Source organism: Tetrao urogallus, assembly GCF_951394365.1.
Source record: "Tetrao urogallus genome assembly, chromosome: 18".
Lineage (NCBI taxonomy): Eukaryota > Metazoa > Chordata > Aves > Galliformes > Phasianidae > Tetrao > Tetrao urogallus.
Window position 1 is genome coordinate 5,964,134 of NC_136831.1, and position 22,209 is coordinate 5,986,342.

Below are 22,209 nucleotides of genomic sequence, written 5' to 3' on the forward strand. Positions count from 1 at the left end.
TTCTCTTCCTACCGTTATCTTGATATCCTTCCTGTGCCCCTATTCCCATCTGGTCTGAGCCTTTATCTGCTTCACTTCTATCTCTTCCTATTGTTTGTTCTCCATATTCGCCTTATACACAAACATAAACTCAGCAGAAGAGAAACCATCCACTCCAAGAGGTAGCACCTACATCACGGTTCAGTAATAACGACAATAATGAAGTCATATCTGCTCAGATCTCTCTGGAGATTTACCCCAGCCCCGCGGGGTCATTGCAGCTTCTCTCCCTGTGCTGCACCGCTCTGTGTCAGTGGTTCCAGATAATCTCGGATGGATAAGCAGGGCTGCAGGGAACAACAGATCAGACAAGCACGCCTTTCAAATGGTGCCTCTTTAATCTCCTTAAAAGAAAGAGATTTCCAGATCAGCAAAAGCGACGCTAACGCACACCACAATCTGAATATCGTTGTTTCCTCACAAATGCACCCAGCAGTGACACGGTAATCTGACGGTCTTCTAATTCTGCTGGCCTAGAATTTATGTTTATCCTTAAGGCAATTAAAAGGAAATTGCATTTTCTCCTTTTTGTTAGCAATCTCCAAGCTGTGCCACAGCCTGCAGCATAGTACAAGTGGTAGCTTTTCCTTTTTGTCAGCAGAAATAGATGGTGGTTGTAAAAGACACAGAAGTGGACACTCATGAGCAATGCTTCTTTGCCTCTAATATGCAGTGCTACACAAAAATCTGTTCTTTTTATATCTTCCTCTCAGCTCCCGTTGCTCCAAACGCATCTGATGTCTGCCACAATTAAAAACATTAACTCCATCTTTCTTTTCCTCCATCCCTGACCATCAGAACATTAAAGATGAAATACACCAACAAGATGCTTTCTGGACTCTGAAGGCCCTGAAAGAAATTGTGCTCAGTCTGTAGCTGATGAAATATCACAACACTTTTGTAAAGGTCTTTAAAACCAATGCATGCTTTGTTAGCTAACCTTAGCCACACGCTGTAAGATGTCTGTGCATCAGGAATAAAAATAAGACTACAACTCTGGTCTATTAATTCATTGAGATGATCAAACTGAAGTCAGAGGTTGTTTTGGAAAGAGAGGGTTGAGAAGAATGGCCTGGGTTGAACAGGACCACAACGCTCATCCAGTTCCACCCCCTGCTGTGTGCAGGTCGCCAACCAGCAGCCCAGGCTGCCCAGAGCCACATCCAGCCTGGCCTTGGATGCCTGCAGGGATGGGGCATCCACAGCCTCCTTGGGCAACCTGTTCCAGTGAGCAATGCTTATTTTACAAAAGATTGCTATGACTGCCCCAAAATTAAAAGGCAACACACGGTGTCACCTGAAACATGGGAATAAAACATGAACGACAGTGGTTTCCTACAAAAATAGCTCTCCTATGAAAATGACCTCCCCCCACTGCCATGCATGGAACTGATGGCGCTTGTGAATGGACAGAGGTACCCCGAGGTGTGTGTGTGTCACCTTGAACACAAGAAATGGTGGTTTCATAGCAAAATACGAAAGAGTGAAGGTGAAAATACGTCCTTATTGCAAGATGAGACACAGGATCTATGCCCATCTCCACTGACTGCCCCATAAACAGGCAGGATGCACTTCTGTAATTTCAGAGTATTGCTTTCCACTGCAGAGTCCTGTATTTCTTGGAAATGTGTTTTAGGAGGGGAACAGAGAGCATTTTGCCATTAAAAGCAGCAGTGTTTCTAACTGCCAACTAGTTTTGGTAATGACCATAATAGAGCTCACAGTGCAATTTTAAGTATAAATTGCATCAGTTGCCTGGATGCAGGACAGGCAAAAGAAGAACAGTAAAAATATATCTGATGCCATTAGAAGATGGCCAAGGAGACAGCCCAGATGTGAGACAACATCTTACAGCAAGCACAGCTTAGCCATGCAGCACAAATAGCAAAAATGACCATTAAAATCTAATAATACAGAGCACATCCAGGAAGAACCGACTGATAGATACCCCTGTCAGCCCTTATCTCAGCACGGTGAGATTTCTATCAGCCTCTTTTAGCAAAGGAAAATGGTGGCTTGATGGTAAATCAGTCACAGCTGTTACTCATCAGGTGTCACTCTGGCAGCACGGCACTGCATTCCACATTTGAGCAAATCACTTCCCAACCCAAGGAGAGCACGGTGATGCTGGAGAACAATTCAGAGTGAATGGTGAGAAGCTTCAGAACTCCACAGAACCCCCCACCTGCCCCCCATCCCTATAGCTGTGCTCAAAGCAGGAGGAATGCACACTCGCTTATCCTTCCAGTGCTCCAGGAGTAATGGCTGTAACATTCCAGCAGAGCTGGTGAAGCATCGCCTGCATTCCTTACAAAACCACCAAAAAAGAGGGTGAGAAAGAAAACTACCACCCAGAATCATGCATTCGTTGGGGTTGGGAGGGATCCTTAATGTCACCTGGTCCACCTCCCCTGCACAGCTGGTTTGCTCCACAGAGCAGTAATGCACACGCTGAGTCTCCGTCAGGCACATCACAGCTGTTCCACAGCAGGGGTGGATTGAAGGGGGGATGGGGTTCAGTGCAGAGGGAGAATGGGGAATAAAAGCGGGAAGGAGAGAAAGTGGGGGAGGAGGTGGGGATCAGCTTGTGGGATGGAGGGTGAGAGGGCCTGGGAGGCAGGAGAGCAGCTGGCAGGCGCAGTGCGGGGTCGGGACAAGGCAGATGGAGGCAATGAGCGCCTGCAAGAGTGCGGGAAGACAGCGGGGAGAGAGCAGGGAGCAAGATGCATGGCTGCCATACCCGTTACCCGTACCCGCCAACCTTCACGTCCTTCCGCCCGCAGCCGCGGGCCGCGTCTCCATGGCAACCGCTGCGGGCTACGCCTGGCCGAGGCGGCTCGTCGCCACGGCAACCGCAGCGCTGACGCCCCGCCCACCTCCAGCCTCGGGCCGGCCTCTGGCGAGCCCCGCCGGCAGCCAATCAGCGCGCTGCCTCCCTCCCCGCCCTGCCCCCCGCCGTCCCGCTCCCCCCGCCCTCGCCCTTCCTTCCCCACACGGCCGCGTTTCTCGGTCTCTTTCACGGCTTTCGCGCTCACTCGGTCACTGCCGTCATTTTTTGCTCGTGTTTTCCCCAGCTCATCCCCTCTGTTGACATCCAGCAGTCCTTCTTCCGGGATGTACAAATGCGTTCTCCTCGTTAAACCCACGTCTCTTCCTCCACGAGCACCATCGCCCCTCTGCCCTCCCCTCCTGATCCCCCAGTCCAGAGCACAGATCCCAGCCTCACGGATCGGCTCAGATGGAGAGGACCTTAAACATTTGGACCATTTACAGTTCCAACCCTTTGATAGGGCCGCTCAGAGCCCCATCCAAGCTGGAACAACAATAAATAATAGATAAAGTTCTGCCCCCAAGACATTAATCCATCCTTCATGGCAGAGTGCATCGCTTAAGTGACGCAGAGGAAGTTGCAGTGCACGAAGCACTGTGTGATTTTCCTTGAGTCACTGCTGATGACTCGCATGTCTGGAAGCAACGAGGCAGACTTCCTGTAATGCTGTCGTGTCCTGAATTATACAAACTGCTGTGTCAAGGAGGAGAATCATAGAATCATAGAGTCATAGAATCACAGAACGGCCTGGGTTGCAAAGGACCACAACAATCATCTGGTTCCAACCCCCTGGCCTTGAATGCCTGCAGGGCTGGGGCATCCACAGCCTCCTTGGGCAACCTGTTCCAGGGCGTCACCATGCTTTCATGTGGCTACATGAAGTCTATCCACATATCACATCAGAATGCTGCCATTACTGAAGGGATTTAGTTCATTTGTTTGTATAAATCACTTCCGGTTCAAAGCACACCGTGAGATTTGGCATTAAATGATTTTCAAAACCTTCTGGGCACTCCAAAATTACACTGTAAGGCCCAGCATAACGTACGTCTTGCTTTTCTGCTCTCAAAGCATGGTGACGCCCTGGAACAGGTTGCCTAAGGAGGCTGTGGATGCCCCAGCCCTGCAGGCATTCAGGCCAGGCTGGATGTGGCTCTGGGCAGCCTGGGCTGCTGGTTGGTGACCTGCACACAGCAGGGGGTTGGAACCGGATGATCGTTGTGGTCCTTTGCAACCCAGGCCCTTCTATGATTCTATGGTTCTATGGTCCTATGATTCTATGATTCTATGAATACATTGTTGGTGAGTATTTAAATCTCTACCCCCCACCTCTCCCCTTCATTCAAATTCGCCATCATCCTCCCCCCGGTATCCCCAGACAGTCACAACAATAACACACACTGGTTCCCCAGATGAGGCTCCGCTCACAGCCCAGCTTCATAAGACAAAACCCACTTGGGCTGCTGATCCCACTCCCCTCACCCTCATTTAAGCTCATGGCACAGGAAGACTGGCACATGCTGATGCTCCCCTGGCTGCTCCGTGAGCCACGCTGGGGGCTCAGCAGTGAGCACAGCCGTGGGATGGAGCGTTAAAACATGATCCAGGAAAAGCCTTCTTTTTGAGCGAGCTCTCCTTCCAATGAATGAACTTCTTGTTTCGACAGAACCCTGAGGAATGTGTTTGACAAACAGTAAATATATGTATATAAAAAAATCAAAATGAACGTTTTAAGGATGATCGCATAAATAAAAGTGGCCGAGCTTGCAGAGGAATCTTCTGATCCCCAGAATCTCTGAAGCATGGGTGCTGTATATTAGAAGTATTTAAATGTGTATTTAGGATGTATTTAAATTCCGCTTCCATCCAGGCTTGAAGAATTTGATTTCCATGTCTCTCTTTCCCATACCTGTGTAACTGTAGCTCCATACTCGTTACGTCTATGCACCTCTTTGTAGGTACTCTTCAAGTTCCTCAAGTGCACACTAAGAACCACACAGAAAGCCTTTATTTTCAGCCTTGCTTTAGGAACAAACTACAAATTGTTGAAACCTCAACGCTGAACGTTTCTTCAATAGCCATCCTACAAGGGCTCTTTGTGCAACACGCTCTGCCATGTTTCCCTTTGAAGCAAAGGGTTGTGCTGGCTGCTCTTGAAACCATTTGAAATGTCCAGGGTTACGGTTCAAACTCTTAAAAATATTGCAGTATAAATCTGTAATTCACATCCTGTGCTTAGTTCAACTGTAAATAAGGAAAATGCCTCAGAAGTCAAATATCTACAAAAATTCAAAGGGAACGAATAGATGCAGATACTGTCAAGGTAATACTTGGGACTCTCCCGCAAATAGCAGGAACAGCAAAGAGTGCAGTTGGAATTTGGAATGGGTGACCATGCTGAAAATTATTCCTTTGTAGCCCTATCACAGAGTGTTATTGTGGTTGTTGCATCTCCTATCATTGCCACGGCATGAAACAGGAGGCATTACTTTCGGAGCAACCCAGGTATATTCTTATCACTATTGCCATAGAAACAACGGAGCGTGGAAGTAAGGAACACGGCAGGATCTGCATTCATTTGGAAACCTGTAAGGAATTATGGAGTGAAGGGCATTTTAGTGGAGCTGTGGTGCAGCCTGAGCTCCGTCAGTATGCACAAATGACATTCTCTCCTATGAAGGATCTTCATCAGTGAGAAGCTAATTGAGTGTCACAGCGTACTGTGGATACATTTCCTAGTCAATGACTCCTCACGAGGTTGTGTTAATGACAGTTTGAGAATACCTGCAACGTGCATGCTTAGAGATAAACAGCAAGGTGCAGAAAATTGCGGGTTCTTCTTTAATTACAACCATAAAGAAGATTTTTTTTTCCAAAAGCTGAGTTCAGAGGTCGATGCTTTAAGTCACTGTGTTTGAGTTCTCTTTGCCGTGCATTAATATTCCATTCCTTTGGCCATACAACCATGACACCTTTACTCACAGTGTCACACATTCATTGCTTAAACAGATGCTATTTAGCCCCGCTTAGCAGATATGGATTCGGTGCCTTCAGCTCAGTTTCAAATATTTCGGATTTGAATTGGGATATTTCGGATGCTGCAGGCACAGCAGCCCTGAGCTCTGCTCACTCACACTGGAGCCTTGTTGAGCATGGAATTTAAATGCAGTGATCTGGGTGCCCGTGTTGAGGGCTGACATTTATCCTGGCACGCCGTCCCCGATGAGCGCATCGCTTTCTTCAAAAACAATGGGAGGAATCAGCTCCAAAAGTGACACCACGGAGCACTGGATGCAGTTTCCTCAGCAGCTGGTCTATGGCTAAAGATGTGTGCTGCTGAAAAATAGAATCACGGGATGGTTGGAGCTGGAAGTGACCCTAAAGGCCATCTGGTGCCACCCCTGCCCTGAGCAGGGACACCCACAGCTCCATCAGTGCCCACAGCCCATCCCTGCCCTTGGCTGTCTGCAGGAATGGGGCACCACCGCCTCTCTGGGCAACCTGTGCCACTGCCTCACTGCCTGTAGTATTAAAATTTCTTCCTTATATCTGACCTAAAACTTCTCTCTTTTAGTCTGAAACCATTTCCCCCTGTTCCATCCCAACTGCTACAGACTGTCCCAGTGTAGCAGTAGGTGCTCCAGGTCTCAGTGCACTTACAGCACACAACTTGGTTTATGTTTGGAGCACTCTTATCAGCGCTGTGCACATGCACAGGTGTTGGGCTGTGACTTGTAGGGGAGGGGATGTGGTTGCAGTGTTGCACAAATTGGTACCTTTTACTGGCTCAGGAGCTGCTTCATGAAATGGAGGTGCAGAGTGAAGATCACAGAATCACAGAAACACCAAGGCTGGAAAAGACCTACAGGATCACCTGGTCCAACCATCCACCTATTGCCAGTAGCTCTCACCAAACCACGTCCCTCAACACAAAATCCAGATGTTCCTTGAACACCTCCAAGGTCGGTGACTCCACCACCTCCCTGTGCAGCCCATTGCACTGCCTGACCACTCTTTCAGAGAAGCAGTATTTCCTAACGTCCGGCCTGAATCTCCCCTGGTGCAGCTTGAAGCCATTCCCTCTGGTTCTATCACTGTTACACGAGAGAAGAGGCCGACCCCCAGCTCACCGCAGCCTCCCTTCAGGTAGCTACAGGGAGCAGTGAGGTCTCCCCTGAGCTCCTCTTCTCCACACTGAACAATCCTGACTGCTCCGGAGTTCAGCAGAAGTGATGGAGGCTGTGATAAGGATGTGTGATCTCTACTGCCCCAAAGGGCCGGAAAGCAGTTACAGTTCTTGACAAACCAAACATTGCCACAGACCTGAGCGTCGTTGCTTAAGGAGGAGGGACAGTTCCATCCTTCAGAAAGTTTCGTTACTCCCCCTTATTTGAGTTACTGCTTGATAGCAATGCACGGCCCCGTAGAAGATCTTTTAATTGAAACCTTAGAGATCTGTGGTGTGTAAGTATGCAGGGTGGACAGAGGTGCCTAGGAATGGAGAGCTGGGAAGCGAGAAAAGGGAAGCTGGGAAATAGCTGCCAATATGTCACCTGTGTCCTATAGGTACACCTACATTTTGAATTGCTTCTGAACCACCAGTAGCTCTTACAGGCACTCACATGAGAGAAGAAGCTAGATAAGGAAAGGGACGTTCACAGACACGTTGAAGAGACCGGGCCTGGAGTATCTCCCATAAGAAAGGCTGAGATCCCTGGGGCTGTTCTGTTGAGGAGGAGGAGGCTGAGAGAGATCAGATCGTCGTATATAAATATCTAAAACACAGGAGTCAACCCGATGGAGCAAACTCTTTTTGGGGGTGTGCAGCGATGGAACAGGGGGCAGTGGGCACAAACTGCGGGGCTCTCCTTCTCTGCAGACATTCGAGATCCGTCCGGGCGCCTACCCGCCCGACCTGCCCTAGGGCAGCGCTCCGCAGCGCGGCCGCACGCCGGCATTTCCCAGCGGAGCTCCCGACCCGCTCGGCGGCTGCGGGCGGCGCCCTTTGCGGGCGATCCTCGGCGTTCCGGCGGGACGGCACCGAACGCGACCGCGTGCCTCCGGGCGGGCGAAGCCGCGGCGGCGGGAAGGGCCACGTGGCGGAGCTAGGACCCGGGCGCCACCGCGGGGACGTTGGAGGGAGGGGCGAGCGGACGCGACCCGCCGCGCCGAGGCGCTTGGCAGACGGACAGCGCCGGGTCGGACCGGAGAGCGCGCGGGGAGAGCGGGCGGCGGGGATCTCCGAGCCGAAGCGCGGGCCGTGACTCAGGTACCGTAACGAGGCGGAGCGCTCGGCGCGGAGGAGCGCGGTGGGTCCGAGCGGGGCGGGCGGGGGGCGCGAGCGGAGCTCCGTACGACCGCATCCGTCGGGTCGGGGCCGCGGGGCGGTGGGAGCGGCGCGGTCCGTCCCGGCTCCTCCGGGCGAGGGGCTCCGAACGCCCCGGCCGCGCTGCGGGAGATGCCCGCGGGCTCCGATGCTGCGGGCTGCCGGTCGGGCGCTGCCACAGGCGCGCGTTTCTTGCGCCTCGTCCGCTTATGTACCGGCCATGTTAATGGAAAACCCGTTCCCAAAGGCTGCTGCTGATTCCCGTTCCCCACAAAACCGTGGCCGTGTTTACCTCCCCCGTTCCCCGACCCCTCCTCCCCGCTGGGCCCCGCAGGGCTTTCCATTCTCTCTTTGTTCTGTCCAACAGTTTGCTGCCGCGTGCCCTTCCTTCGGGCCGTTCCATCTCCCACCCTCCGTCTCCCCACATCCAGCCGTCCATCCATCGCTGCACTGAGGGTTGATCAATCCATCCCCGCTCCGTGTTCACACGGCTGTTACTCACAGCCCGGGGTGACACAGTCAGTTCCCGCTGTGGGTTTATCCATAGCATCGCGTCCCTTGCGTTCCCCGCTCCAGCTGCTCTGCGGGGGTAGCTGTTTGCCTTTACAATTAACGCGTTAGAACCGGGCTCTTCAAATTATCTGTGCTAGTCAGGTGATGCTTTGGTGCCTTTATTTCTCCTCGATGAGCACATCACCAGCGAGCGCCCCGAGCTTGGCTGGTGCGAAAGCAACGCCCTCGGGTTGGACGATGAGCTGTTCCTGCGTCTCTGTCCTTACCGAGAAGGAAGCAGCTCTTTTAATCTCGAGGTGAAAGCTTTCCTTAATTACAAACACAGTCGGTGGCAGCCCGGTCTTCTCCGTTAGCACGGGGGCAGACACGCTCTGCTCTCACCCACCGCCCTACCAGCAATCGGTGCTCTTTTCTGAGAAGTGAACGTGCTCCTCTGAAAGCCGTGGTTGTTTTTTTCCTTGCGCCACACCTATTGCTGTAAGTGCAGAAGTGTGGCTGTCAGCATCCCCCCAGGTGCCCTTTCCGAGCAGCAGTGTTGAGCGTGACTCCAGTTCTATGTGAGTTATCCCACTGCTTTCAGTGCACTGTCAAAAATAGAAGTTACAACGTTGGACCAAAGTGGAACCTTTGCGTCACAGCCATTCATTTCAGCCCTGTGCCCACGGTGCTGCTTTCACAAAGGCGCTGTGCCAATTGTTTCCTTATTTCAATCCTGCGTCAGATCAAACCGGTGCTGAGGTGTCTGCGCGGTGTTTGCTTGTTCCTGTGCCACACAACGGCACTGCTCCGCTGTGCCAAGCTGTTGCATTCCTGTGCAGTGCCTCAGGTTGGCAGGTGTGGCTGGAATGGCTTCACACAGCGTGTGGAACCACACATGGTGCTCAGAAACCCACGTACTTCTGTGTCTGTCATCCCCCTCTGGTTACATTCCCCCCTCCCGCTGCAGGTGCTGCTCTCACAGCTTCTGCTTTACGTTTGGGAACTGCTGAGCTCTGTGATTTAACAAAGCACCACTCCCTCGGGGGTAAATATTGCAAAATGAGGCACCCGCTTCCCTCTGTGGCAGCCTGAACCCCTTTGTGGCAGCCTGAACCGGGCGCTTTACTCAACAAAAAGCCCTTGAAGCTGCTGTCTGTGACAGTGTTACCTTGCTGAGGAGTTCTTTCACTGCCTGTCTCCCATTTGGGTGCTTTTTCTTTCCTCCACCCTCAGAACAAGGTGAAGGAGAAGGCCTTTCCCTTTCGGCACAGCAGCTCCTCTGCGTGCAGCACTCAGCCTGGCTCCCACCACCTCTGTTGTCAGTGCTGCTGTTTCTCTTTTGGTCAGATGCTGTTCCTCCTTTGGTTTTAATGCCCGCAGGCAAAGGCAGAAGTTTGTGACCCCTATTGGTGCACTGGATGGAGCACTCTGTGCTTTTTTATGTATCCATCCCCCCTCTAAATTGAGGATCGTTATTGTCTTTGTGGCAAGGATGGGTGTCAGCTCGGCTGTCTGCCTTTTAGCTGTGGGATTCTGCCTATTTCCAGTCCGATACGGAATCTCAGTGTGGAACTTTTTGCTTTCTCTCTGATGGCCGTTATTTATCTCTGGCTGAAGGCTCGGGGTGATGCACATATCTGGGTGTTAAATGCATTCTCGAGGCATGTAGGTCAGCCTCCATACCCCACATCTCTCCCACCCACACCGCTGCCCCTGCAGTACTGCTGCGTGTCAGTAGGACAGTGGCTGAGCACCACTACGAGGTTTTTCCCGTTTCCACCTTCAGTTATTTATAATACAGATGCTGTCCTTCTGTGTACAACAAACCATGGCGCCAACCATCCCAACAGCAATGCTACCTCCAATACTCCCAGTCCCTAAAGGCGCTGTATGAAGGGGACAGACTCTTTAGCAAGGTCTGTTGGGATGGAATGGGGGGAAATGGTTTCAAACTGAAGGCATGGAGGTTTAGATTGGATATAGGGAAGTTTTTACACTACAAGCAGTGAGGCAGTGGCACGGGTTGCCCAGAGAGGCGGTGGTGCCCCATCCTTGCAGACAGCCAAGGGCAGGGATGGGCTGGGAGCACTGATGGAGCTGTGGGTGTCTCTGCTCAGGGCAGGGGTGGCACCAGATGGCCTTTAGGGTCCCTTCCAGCCCCAACCATCCCGCGATTCCTCCTAACTGAGCCCGTATCGGTTTCCATGGCAACATGAGGATAATACCAGCAGCACGAAAACACGCGGATTTAACTCCATTCTCTGCCGTGTAAACACGTCCGTTACCAAAGGAAGCGCCCATCTGTGATGGAGGAATCCGGAACAGAACCCATCGCTGCCGTGCAGCGCTGCACGCAGCTCTTAGAGCCTCCTCAGAGATGAACGGGGCGAATTTCAGCCGCGTTTGCAGCGGGGCCGTTCATTTCGTGAGGGTTGTTCGGGCGTTTGTTAAAAGCGACGAGCGATGCGCGACGTGCCGGCCGGGGCGCGGGGTGTCGGAGCGCGGGGCGGGCGGAACGCAGCGGGCATCGCCGTCCCGCCCAGAGAGCGGCGCTCCGCCGAGCCCCGTCAGCCCCGCCCCGCCCCGCCGCCCGCCGCCCGGTCACGTCCCTCACGTCTCAGTGCGGCGGCCGCCGGCTCGCACCCTGCCGGGCTGACTGGCAGCGCCGCACGTCAGCGCGGTGCGGTCACGCGGGGCCGCCCGGCGTAGCGGGCTTCTGCCGCCCTTCCCTTTTTGTGAGTGCGGAATCACGGAACGGCTCAGGTTGAAGGAGACCTTAGAAATCGTCGAGCTCCGCCCCGTGCCGTGGGCGCCTCGGGCACCTCCAGGGATGGACGGCGCGGCTCTGCGCGGTGCCACCGCGCTCAGTAAAACTCGACGGTGCCTTCGTGCCTCGCCGCCCCTCTGCCGGTGCAGCCCGAGGACCGCTGGCCTTTGAGCCCGCAGCGCACGCTGTGCCTCGCGTCCTGCATCTCACCCATCAGAGCCCCTCCTCCTTCACAGCGCTGCTCTCGCTCTGTTCTTTCGGTCCGTCTTGTATCCGCGATCGCCCCAACCCAGGCGCAGCGCTTTGTGCTGTGTTGTCTTAAACCTCGCTCGGCTCCCATAGGCCCAATTTTTGAGCCAGGTCGCTCCGGATGCCGTCATCCCTTCCGCTCAGCTCAGCGCCATCAGCAGTCCCACTGTCAATGATAAGGATGTTGAGTGATAAAGATGTTGAGCTGTCTGATCCCATGACAGAGCACTGGGGGTCTCTGCTCATCACTGCCCTCCACCCACAGAGCCGCTGGCCCCAACCTCCGGCTGTGTCCATCCAACGGATTCCTTATCACCAAACACTCCAGCCATCAAATCCACATCGTTTCAGTTTAGAGATAAGGATGCAGGACCACGTCAAAGGCACAGGTCCAGGCAGACAACAGCACTGGCCCATCCTTTGTCCACCAATGCCATCCACCCCATCACAGAAGGCCACCAGATGGGTCAGGCACGGTCTGCCCTTGGTGCAGCACATTGCTGTTGCTCAGTCGGCGAAGGGGACCGTCTACATCCTGTGTCGACCTGCAGAACAGGAGCAATGGATGGCAGGAGCCATTCCTTCCTGGGGCTGAAGGTTGCTGTGTTCACTGCTGCTCGAGTGCTTACAGAGCTGCTGGCCTCATGAAGGTGTGACATTTTGTATGCCTTCTCTTTGCTGCCTTCTTACTGCTTTAAAGAAATTAATATCTATCAAGAGCATTTTATGCCTTGTATCATACAGATGTCATGAGGAAAAACGAACCATTCTGAAATGGGACAGGTCCCTATGTTGGAGGTGCAGCTTCAGACTTTAACAGCCCCAAACTTGTGATAGTGCAGGAACTAAAAAGACAGGCATCTTTTCACATTGTTATGGCAGTCAGCACATCGGCCATCTGCGGTGCCAGACACCTGGAGTCGGGTAACAATCATATTTACTAACAATCATACATTCAGTGCTCACTTTTCTCGACAAGAAGTCTGTGCCAACCAGGTGGGGACAGTCTGCTTCTGAAATAGAGCTGTAAAATGGCATTGTTCCTGGTGACCTGCAGTTCCCAAAGCATTCTTCAGTAATGAACATCCTAATCAACTGCACTTAAATTATCACATTTTATACATCTAAGCTTTCCTGTTGGTTTGGGCCAGGACTTGTGATGCATGTACCAGGACTTTGTGTCCCCAGTAGTCCCAAGAGTTTCCTCTACCAATGCCTTGTAACAAAAATCCCAGGCTTAAAAACTAGTTGTTTCTTTCTAAAATAGTCTGTAACTTCAACTGGAGTGCACAATCTGCCTGTTTGGGATAGATAGCTGTCCCAATATGTATCAACTGATTTTTTTCTTATTTCTTAGGGAACCCTCGTGAGCTGCATCATGGGAGCAGTGGTAGTTGATGATGGTCCGTCTGGCGTCAAAGCTCCTGATGGAGGCTGGGGCTGGGCTGTCCTTTTTGGCTGTTTTATCATCACAGGATTCTCCTATGCCTTTCCAAAGGCAGTCAGTGTCTTCTTCAAAGAACTTATCCGGGAATTTGGCATTGGATACAGTGACACTGCATGGATTTCCTCCATTCTGTTGGCCATGCTGTATGGAACAGGTAGGCTGCTTGGTTCTGAGGTGATACTGCATCATGCAGTGGTGTCTGTAAATCGTACTGACGTTTACAGTGTGAATCATGCTTGCTTATTATTGCTCGTGTACAAGTAAGGCATTCATAAAATTATCGTTAATGCATGTAAATCCAAGAATTAGTTAAGTACATCCAATTTGCATATAAAATCCAACCTCTGTAACTCAATAGATGCTAAAGATGATGAAAAACTGCACAGCAGTACAAAGGAACAGAATATCTGACTGCAGAGGAAAGATCACCCTCTGGGATTGGCCTGATACAGGCAGGGTATGGGAAGAAAAGTGAACTGGAAAGAAACGTGAACTGACATGAAACCATTGGTAAAAACTGGTTCAGCTTTGCAACTGTAACTTGCTCTCCTTGCCAGGTCCGCTGTGCAGCGTGTGCGTCAATCGCTTTGGCTGTCGCCCGGTCATGTTGGTAGGCGGCCTCTTTGCCTCCATGGGGATGGTGATAGCCTCCTTCTGCACCAGCATCGTTCAGATCTACCTCACCGCAGGGGTGATCACTGGTAAGCTGCACATGTGGCTGCAATGGGCTCGGCCTGTTTCCTGGCAGTAGGCTGATGTGTCGTGCTACCAACATATCTAAGGGATCAGGATCATCCAAACAGGCTTTTAGTAAGACAGCAGATAAAATTAGAATGATTTTATGTATTTATTCACCTATTTATTTATTACGAATGGCACCTTTTTCTGGTATGTTTAACAGCTACTGCTGTTATTGGTGAAGAATAACAGCTTTCTCTGCTCCCTCAGGGCATTAGGTGATATACATAGGTTTCTCCAAAAGTAATGCCTCCTATTTATTTCCATGGAAATAAACACAATAGAAGAAAAAATATGAAAATGTTAAACTGAGCACTTTGTATTCAGACAGATAACTCTCCTAGAGAGGAGTATGACATCTAGAAATTACAGTAATTGCAAGTATTGGAGATACTCTACATCTCATGGAGTGTAGCTCGTATTTTACACACTTGGAGTTCAGTGTCTTCTTTGGACAGGTTTATCTGTGACCATGGGTGATATTTTTGACTATTATTTGGACATTATTGGATTATTTGACTAATATCTGGACATTAGGAAGTATTACTTTTCGGAAAGGGTGGTCAGGCACTGCAATGGGTTCCCAGGGAGGTGGTGGAGTCACTGACCCTGGGGTGTGAAAGACTGGATGTTGTGTTGAGGGACATGGTTTAGTGGGAGCTATTGGGAATAGGTGAACGGTTGGACTGGATGAGCTTTTAGGTCTTTTCCAACCTTGGTGATTCTATGATTCTATAAGAATAATAGCGAAGTGGGGTTCTCTGACACCTGTTACCGTGGAACTCTTTTGCCCATTTGCAGTAAAACCAATCTGAAGTCATCAATCAGAAGAAATGCCACTGATTTTTTCTTTTTTTACTAGCTCTATCGGAGGGCTGTATTAACTTCTTGTCCCTTCTGTTACAGGTTTGGGTCTGGCTCTCAACTTTCAGCCTTCGCTCATCATGTTAAACCGCTACTTTGACAAACGCCGACCTCTGGCCAACGGGCTGTCAGCTGCTGGGAGCCCAGTGTTCCTTTGTGCCCTTTCACCTCTGGGGCAGATACTTCAACATGAGTATGGTTGGAGAGGAGGATTCCTTATACTGGGTGGGATGCTGCTCAACTGCTGTGTATGCGGAGCGCTAATGAGACCTTTGGAGCCGCCCAAAAAATCTGAAGCTACCAAAGAACCTGCTGAGAAGAAAGCAAAGAAAAAACTCCTGGATTTCAGCGTGTTTAAAGATGGTGGTTTTGTGATCTACACGCTAGCAGCATCTATCATGGTGCTCGGCCTCTTTGTTCCCCCAGTTTTTGTTGTGAGTTACGCCAAGGATTTAGGGTATCAGGACACCAAAGCAGCTTTTCTTCTGACGATTCTGGGATTTATTGATATCTTTGCTCGTCCCATTTGCGGAATGGTAGCTGGTCTCAAGTGGGTTAGACCACGTTGTGTCTACCTCTTCAGTTTTGCTATGATTTTTAACGGCTTTACAGATCTCATGGGCTCCATGTCTGTTGATTACGGTGGCCTGGTGGTCTTCTGCATTTTCTTTGGCATTTCTTACGGAATGGTAGGTGCTCTTCAGTTCGAAGTTCTCATGGCTATTGTTGGCACTCAGAAGTTTTCCAGTGCTATTGGCTTGGTGCTCCTGGCAGAAGCGGTGGCGGTTCTGATCGGTCCGCCGTCAGCAGGTCAGTATCCCATTTAGTTGAGAATTCAACACCACTGACATTGCAGGCAGACAAAGACAACACGAGTCACTCACAGTGCGCATGCTGTCCTTGTGTTGCACATGCTTACATGACTTTGTGCAGCTAGAATCAGAAATAGCCCAAAACAGGGAAGGAGATTTTGTCCTTCTTGTGTCTGTTTGCAAGGACTGGTTGAGCTGCCATTTGGAGGTGCTGCTCTTTTTGCAACGAAAGCCTGAAGTGCATCTCCTGTTCAATGCATTGTATGAGTTTCACACACAGTAAATGGGATAAATTCAAACCTCTTTGGAGTTGGAATTCAGAATGAATCCTCTCAGTTTTATCTGGAAGGTAGTAGGGCAGATTCTCTGTACTCATGGTAGGTTTGAAGGATGAAAGACAAATTTGGAAGAGGAGGAAAAAACCCAATCAACCTGACGAAAAGGGCTCTAAAGCATCAGGACTGTTCCAGGGAAAGCAGACTGATTGTGCTGCACGTGTCTTGTAACCCTGAAGTATGGCAACACTGCAAAATATTCAGATTCCTGAATTTGTAATGGCAAGTTCATTAACAAAGTGCATCAATTTAACAGGCTGCACCAAAAGAAAAACCCAACAAACAACTCTGCTGGTTACAGTTTGATCTGAAGTAGAACAGCAGATCTCTTGCATCTGAAGGCTGCATTGCTTTTATTTCAGTTGAGCTCCTGTCAGTGTGTGCAGGGCAGGACATGTTCCAGGATGTGAAGTACTTCCAGTCAATGCTAAGCTGAAGTGAGATAACAGAAATACTCTGTTGTAAACTTATTTACCTGCATGTTGTCTTTTTCAGGAAAACTCTTGGATCTGACACGGCGGTACATGTTTGTCTTTATTATCGCTGGAATTGAAGTTACCACTTCAGCGCTGGTGCTGGCCTTGGGAAATTTCTTCTGCATTAAGAAAAAACCAGAAGAACCACACACAAAAGAAGCAGCAGCAGAAAGAGAGGAATTAAACAAATCTGAAGACAAAACTGCCGAGGATGCCAAGGTGGACTCTATTGAGGTGGAGCAGTTCCTAAAGGATGAGCCCGAAAAAAACGGCGAGGTCGTAACCAACCCAGAAACCTGTGTGTGAGCACAGCACAAAACCCACACGGCGTTCGGAAGAGGGTCAAACAGAATTTCAACACTATTTATTTTAGAAATAGAACTAGCTTAGGGCTGGGCCGTCTGCTTTATTAACTGGAGGCCGGTCAGCTCATCGGGTCTCTCTGGAAGCTGATTTACTAGACAACCTTTCATCAGAAAATTAGCTTTATCATTGAAAGGTGAAACGTTGTGGTTATACTTTTTATGTAAACAAAAAAGCTTTTCTGAACACAAGTAGAGTTTTGCCATGCATCACCAGAAACTGCTCACTTGGCAGAGATTGAGGAAGGAATTATGTGTACGCTTTCAGATAATACGGGTGAAATTGCTGTGTTGTGTGGCTAAATGTAATTTCCCTTCCTGTGCTTTTTGGGAAGGGGAAAGAGGTTGAGATGGAGAAAAATCTCAGGAACTTAAAGGTCTCCATTAGGTCTTTGAATTTCTTACTTTTTTTAGACTTTCAGATGAATTGGCTCAGCCCTAGTCTAATTTTGATAATACCTGTTACTTTGGTTTATGCAAATGTATTTCTATGAGTTTTGTCTAAACCTGTAGTCTTTGTAATTGTCATCTGGAAACACTGTCCACAGAAAGGCACGTTGCAGGCACTGTCCTCAGCTGATCACACAAGCCCTGATCCTAGGGAATGCTAAAAGGAAAATAAAATGAGTAGATTCGATCCCGACAGACAATAAACAAAGTTCATCTCCGTTTGTGTACAGTGCTCGCAGTTCAGCTTCTCTGCAACACTGAAAAATATTACAGGTATCATCCAGAAGATGGACAGGAGGCTTAGTAGAACCTTCTGAAAGTGTTTTTGTTCTGTACATACATTTTAATTGTCCAGATGACATCTATCAGGCACGTGGCCGTTGGGTAACTTAGGGGCAAGGTTGGGACTGCTTTGAAACTTGTTACTGTTACATCTTCAATATGCAACATCAGCAACACATTCTTCCTTTAATGTTTAATTTACCCCACTTCCCTCTGCTTTATTAATCTATAGAAGTTCAGAGGGCCATTGTGGTTGCTTAAGATGGTGGAACTGCTGATCCCATTTTTGACGGCTCTGAATGAGAGCTCATCAAGAACTGGGCCTGCTCTGCTGCTCTTCTCTGCTGCCTGTTTGCTACACCAAGGCTCTGTGCATCCTTAACATTGTGCTTGGCATCAGATGAGGAAGGGGAAGTAACACAAATGGACCCGACAAGACGGGCAGCACTGGAGAAATGCAGAAAGGGAAAAGATTTACTGTGAGGACTTCAAGTAGGAGAAGAAGGTAAAAGGAAGGCATGCTCTATTACATGTATAAAAAAATAGAGTATATTGTCTATACTACATTTTTTTCCCCACAAACACATTGAAAATATGTAATATTTGCTATAAAATGATGCTATTTCAGCCCAGTTTTCAGATACTTGTATAAAAAGCCCTGTGGGATTTATGAGTGCAGTAACGATCTTCAAAATAGGCTTAATTGCAATGGATTCTATTTTCTTCTCAGTAGGGAATCTAAGGCAGTATACAAAAGAATTAGTTGCCCCACGTGATCATTTTAGGAGATACAGTACAACCAAGGAAGGGCCAAAACCACAACCCATGGGATTATTCTGGAAACCAGCTTCCACTCTGCTAATTCCTTCACAATGGTTTTGCATTGCTAGGACAAAATTAAATCTTAGGAACACCATTTTATTCTTTTGGTAGCAATTTTAAGCAGAAATGGATGCTGCACTCAATAAAGTGTTTATTTTTTATATTGGATACAGTGCAGTCCTCTTTCCTTTTCTCTCCACTGCCTTGACTTCCTTTGAAGGAAACCTCCACCTGTGCCAGCTGCTCTGCCTGGACAACCACGTCTGTGTTAAGCTGTGCTGGGGCTTCTGCCCAACTGCTTCTACAGCCATAGCAAAATAGGCCTTCACATTCAGCTCCTCCTAATCCAAGATGTACAAAAAGAAAAGCCCCAAAAACCCAACTAGCATCTACTGCATACTAGAAGGGAAGGATTGTATCTGAACCCTTTAGCAAGAGCAGCCTGCTTTTTATGAATCTCACTCTGCTTATTGCAAACTCATAAGGAATTGCCTTCAAACTCTTTCAGGTCTTTTTGGTGCAGTATTGCTTTAATCTCAGCACCGTTGAGGTGGAAATCCCTGAATTCCTAACACCCCTTTGTGCTCTTGTATTTGGAAGAAACAGGAGGCCAGTCCAAGAATGGCTGAAGAGGTAACAGTGGGGTGCAGGGGCAGTAGAGCTGCACAACAAGATGTGGATGAACCCTCCTTTGTTCAGCCTGTGACTTGGGTGGAAGACAGCTAGCTACACACGTCTCAAAGGCCGTGCTGTCATTTGCTTTCCATCACACACTGCTGGAGCACATGTAACTGCAGTCAGAAACCCAGGTGCAATATATCCATGTCTGTACCTGCATACAGAAAGCAACTGACAGATTGCTTTGCAGATTATTTCTCCAGAACTGATGAAGAATCTCTTAGCATACAGGCTAGCATAATTCTAAAGTTGTTTGGGCCTTTGAGCGTTCTATGAATTGAGATGATATAAAGGACTGAACAGATTCTTAACATTTAAACCCAACAAAACAGGTGTTAGGTGATGTAAAATCATCCTGTAACCCAACCACATTTCACAATAATGGTTCCCAATGCACTCACATACACACCTTTGTTCTCTCCCAAGAAAAGCTTAAATTTGGTAGAAAGCCCCAAGGGATTTGCAGGAGCACGCAAGCATTACATGTGACAACAGTAAGTACTGATCTGTGCACGTCCCTCTGTCTGTCCACTGCAGGTCTCTTTGGGATGACAGGAGTACACTTTGGTTTTGTGCAACAAGATGATTTGTTTCCTGTTAATGCACTTTAATGTTACGTGTACGTTTATACCTGGATTTGTTTGATGCTTTTCTAGTAAACTGTTGCAAAAATAGTGAATAAATATTTATTTGGTTATCAAAAGCTGTGCATGTGAGAAAATGAGATTAGAAAGAAAAATTCTACCACCCAGATTTGGTGACTGGGCTCTGTTGGATGTGCTCACAGGGCCATACAGCAGCAGTGTCGTGATCCCTGTGATGCTCTTTACCACACTTGGATCTTGAAAGCTTCAAAGAAAACATTAAGAATGCACTTGTGGTGTTTTGTGGGCACCTGGCTGAGACCTTCTCAAAGTGCATTCCCAAGGCTGCACCCAAGTGAATCAAAACCACAGTTCCTTCAGTGTAGGAAGAGCTCCGTTTTGCTATCCAGAAGCATGGGGATTTGGAAAGTTCAAAACTATTTTCACATAATTCTAAGCATTTCTGCTGAGAAACCTTGGAGGAATCTCTCCAAGTACAGCTTCAAAAGTTTCTGTGTATGTACACTTTGAAAATCCTAGATCTAGTTTACTGTATATAGATATATACACGTCCAAGGTAGATATCTAAATAGGTATTGGAATAAAAGCATGGTCACTTTTTAATGCTAGTTTAGTTGGAGAGGTGAGACTTAAGGTCTAACCAAAAGCTTTGCTATCCCACTCGCCAGATTAAACCACGTTCTGCTGCAAGAATGAATGTTACCAGGCAGACCAAAGCCACAGAATTAGCTATCACATGCTTATAGCACATCCATGGGAGAGAAAACCAGTTTTACCTTTGCCTCTCTTACTCTCCTGAGCCTGAAACAAGATGGACATCCACTGTGAAGGAAAACGTGCATGGCCTGAACTGCACTGCTCTCTGACCCTGCTGCTGGACCCGTAGTGAGGAAACCAAACTGCTGAAGGAAGGTGGCCTGCTAACATTTGAAGAGTGAATGACTCTGGAAATAGCAGAGGCATTGCAAATGAGAAGCAATGGTTTTGGGATGTATATCTTAATGGCCTTGTCAGTGCTCAAGGCCCAGAGCTTGTCTTCACGTGAGTAGAAAGATGCAGAACTTACAGCTTTTAAGTCTCTCTCCAGTGACACAACCTGGAAGATTGGCAGTGCTGTGTTCATCTGAGACAGCAAGGAAAGTGAAGAGGCACACAGAGTAAAGGACTACTTACCTCTAATTACGTGCTGCTTGTTCTTGGACCAGTTTCAACACCTGCTTCGCTTTCTCAGCAATATTCCAGCTGGCAAATTCCTCATTGACCCTCTGAACGCACTACAAAAATGAGGATAGCTCTTCCCCTTCTGACTCTTTGACTATTGCTGTTTCAGAACTTAAAACGCTCTCAGTAGAAAGCCAAAGCCAATAAAGAACTGCATCTAGATTTTAATCTTTACACTTCTTTAATTGAAAAAGTCTTTTTAGCCATGCAGAAAGAAGTGCAGTAAGATCTACAGGTTCACAGCATCAATCTTAAAATGCTACTTTTTAGCAGTGGGAGCAGAGAAACACATTTTCTTCCCAGCTGGTAAGGTATCAAATGATTTCCTACTCTGCTCCACCCCTCCCCCCACCAGCATCTTGAACGGCCACAGGAGACAAAAGCACAGGCAGCAGCAGACCGGGGCTTAAAGCATTAGGATACAGCAGATAATTCCCTCCTTTGCCACGTTCCTATTTGTTAATTATATCTGTTTTTTTTTTTAATGGCTGGTTCTTACCCACATCTGACAGTGCAGAAACTTCCCCCGTGTAACATTAAGAGATGATACCATGCTAAAGAAGTTTTGCCTTTTATGTATTGTGCTGTTTCATGGACTGTGTATAAATAGATGATCCAGTTTTCCTGTTGTCCATCTGCCTGCAGCACGCGACAGTTTCATTCAAAGAAACACAAATCATTCTATTTCTGTTCAGGAGAAAAACCCCACGAACATCTGAGCAGTCAGAGCAGTGTCCTTGTGCACATACTCACAGGATTCAGCTAACAGGATTCTGCTGTGAAACAGATTCTCAGTGAGGATCGGGCTGCTGAGTGCTCTCCTGTTACAAACACACTGCATGGCAAAGTGCTTCACACAATACAGATTCACAGTCAGTGAAACGCAGGCCCTGAAAAACCAACGCTGTTTTTAATAACGAAGTGCTGCAATCTGTAAGGGCAAAAACGTGCTAACCTGTCTCATTCAGTTAACTGCAGGAGCTGCACTGTTGTAAGATTAAATCCATGGTGGATTAAGCTTCCTCACAACTGAATTAAACCTACATTTCTGACCATATGGTTCAGCACTATTAAACAAACAGCAGCATTGTTTGTACACGTGAAACGAGCAATGTTAAAAGGAGCTGCTTTTGCCAAGTAGAATTACAAAACCCCATAAAATAAATACTTTTATTTTGTTCTTTTACAAAGAAAAAATATGACTGAAAAGAACAGGTTACACTCCAGCCGATGATCGACTCACACATCCAAAACCCCACTTTAAAGGTTCTCGTTGGGAAACTCCATTTCTGCAAACATTGCCCCAGGCAGTTTTTACAGAGCAGCTGCCACTCGGATTTGTAACACAGAAAGGCAGACACAGGAGCTGTGCTGGGCAGCCCTGCTCTGCTGCAGAAGGAAGGATGAGGTGCTG

At 48.5% G+C, this 22,209-nt stretch overlaps 2 protein-coding genes across 2 annotated transcripts in view; one reads left to right on the top strand and one right to left on the bottom strand.

Moving 5' to 3' along the window:
* CCDC57 (coiled-coil domain containing 57) overlaps positions 1-8,638 on the bottom strand; it is a gene marked incomplete at both ends in the record, with an annotated part of 33,616 nt that extends 24,978 nt beyond the window's left edge. Inside the window, 2 exons of the mRNA XM_079544277.1 lie at positions 7,789-8,401; positions 8,488-8,638. Of these exons, the coding sequence (XP_079400403.1) occupies positions 7,789-8,401; positions 8,488-8,638 (764 nt within the window). The remainder of the gene's footprint in view (positions 1-7,788; positions 8,402-8,487) is intronic.
* A 4,443-nt stretch (positions 8,639-13,081) lies between these two features.
* On the top strand, positions 13,082-16,681 carry SLC16A3 (solute carrier family 16 member 3; the record flags this gene model as incomplete). The annotated part of the gene is made up of 4 exons (XM_079544388.1): positions 13,082-13,304; positions 13,708-13,851; positions 14,795-15,562; positions 16,395-16,681. The coding sequence occupies 4 exons, from the start codon at positions 13,082-13,084 to the stop codon at positions 16,679-16,681; spliced, it is 1,422 nt and encodes a 473-aa protein (XP_079400514.1).
* Between the last annotated feature and the right edge of the window lie 5,528 nt (positions 16,682-22,209).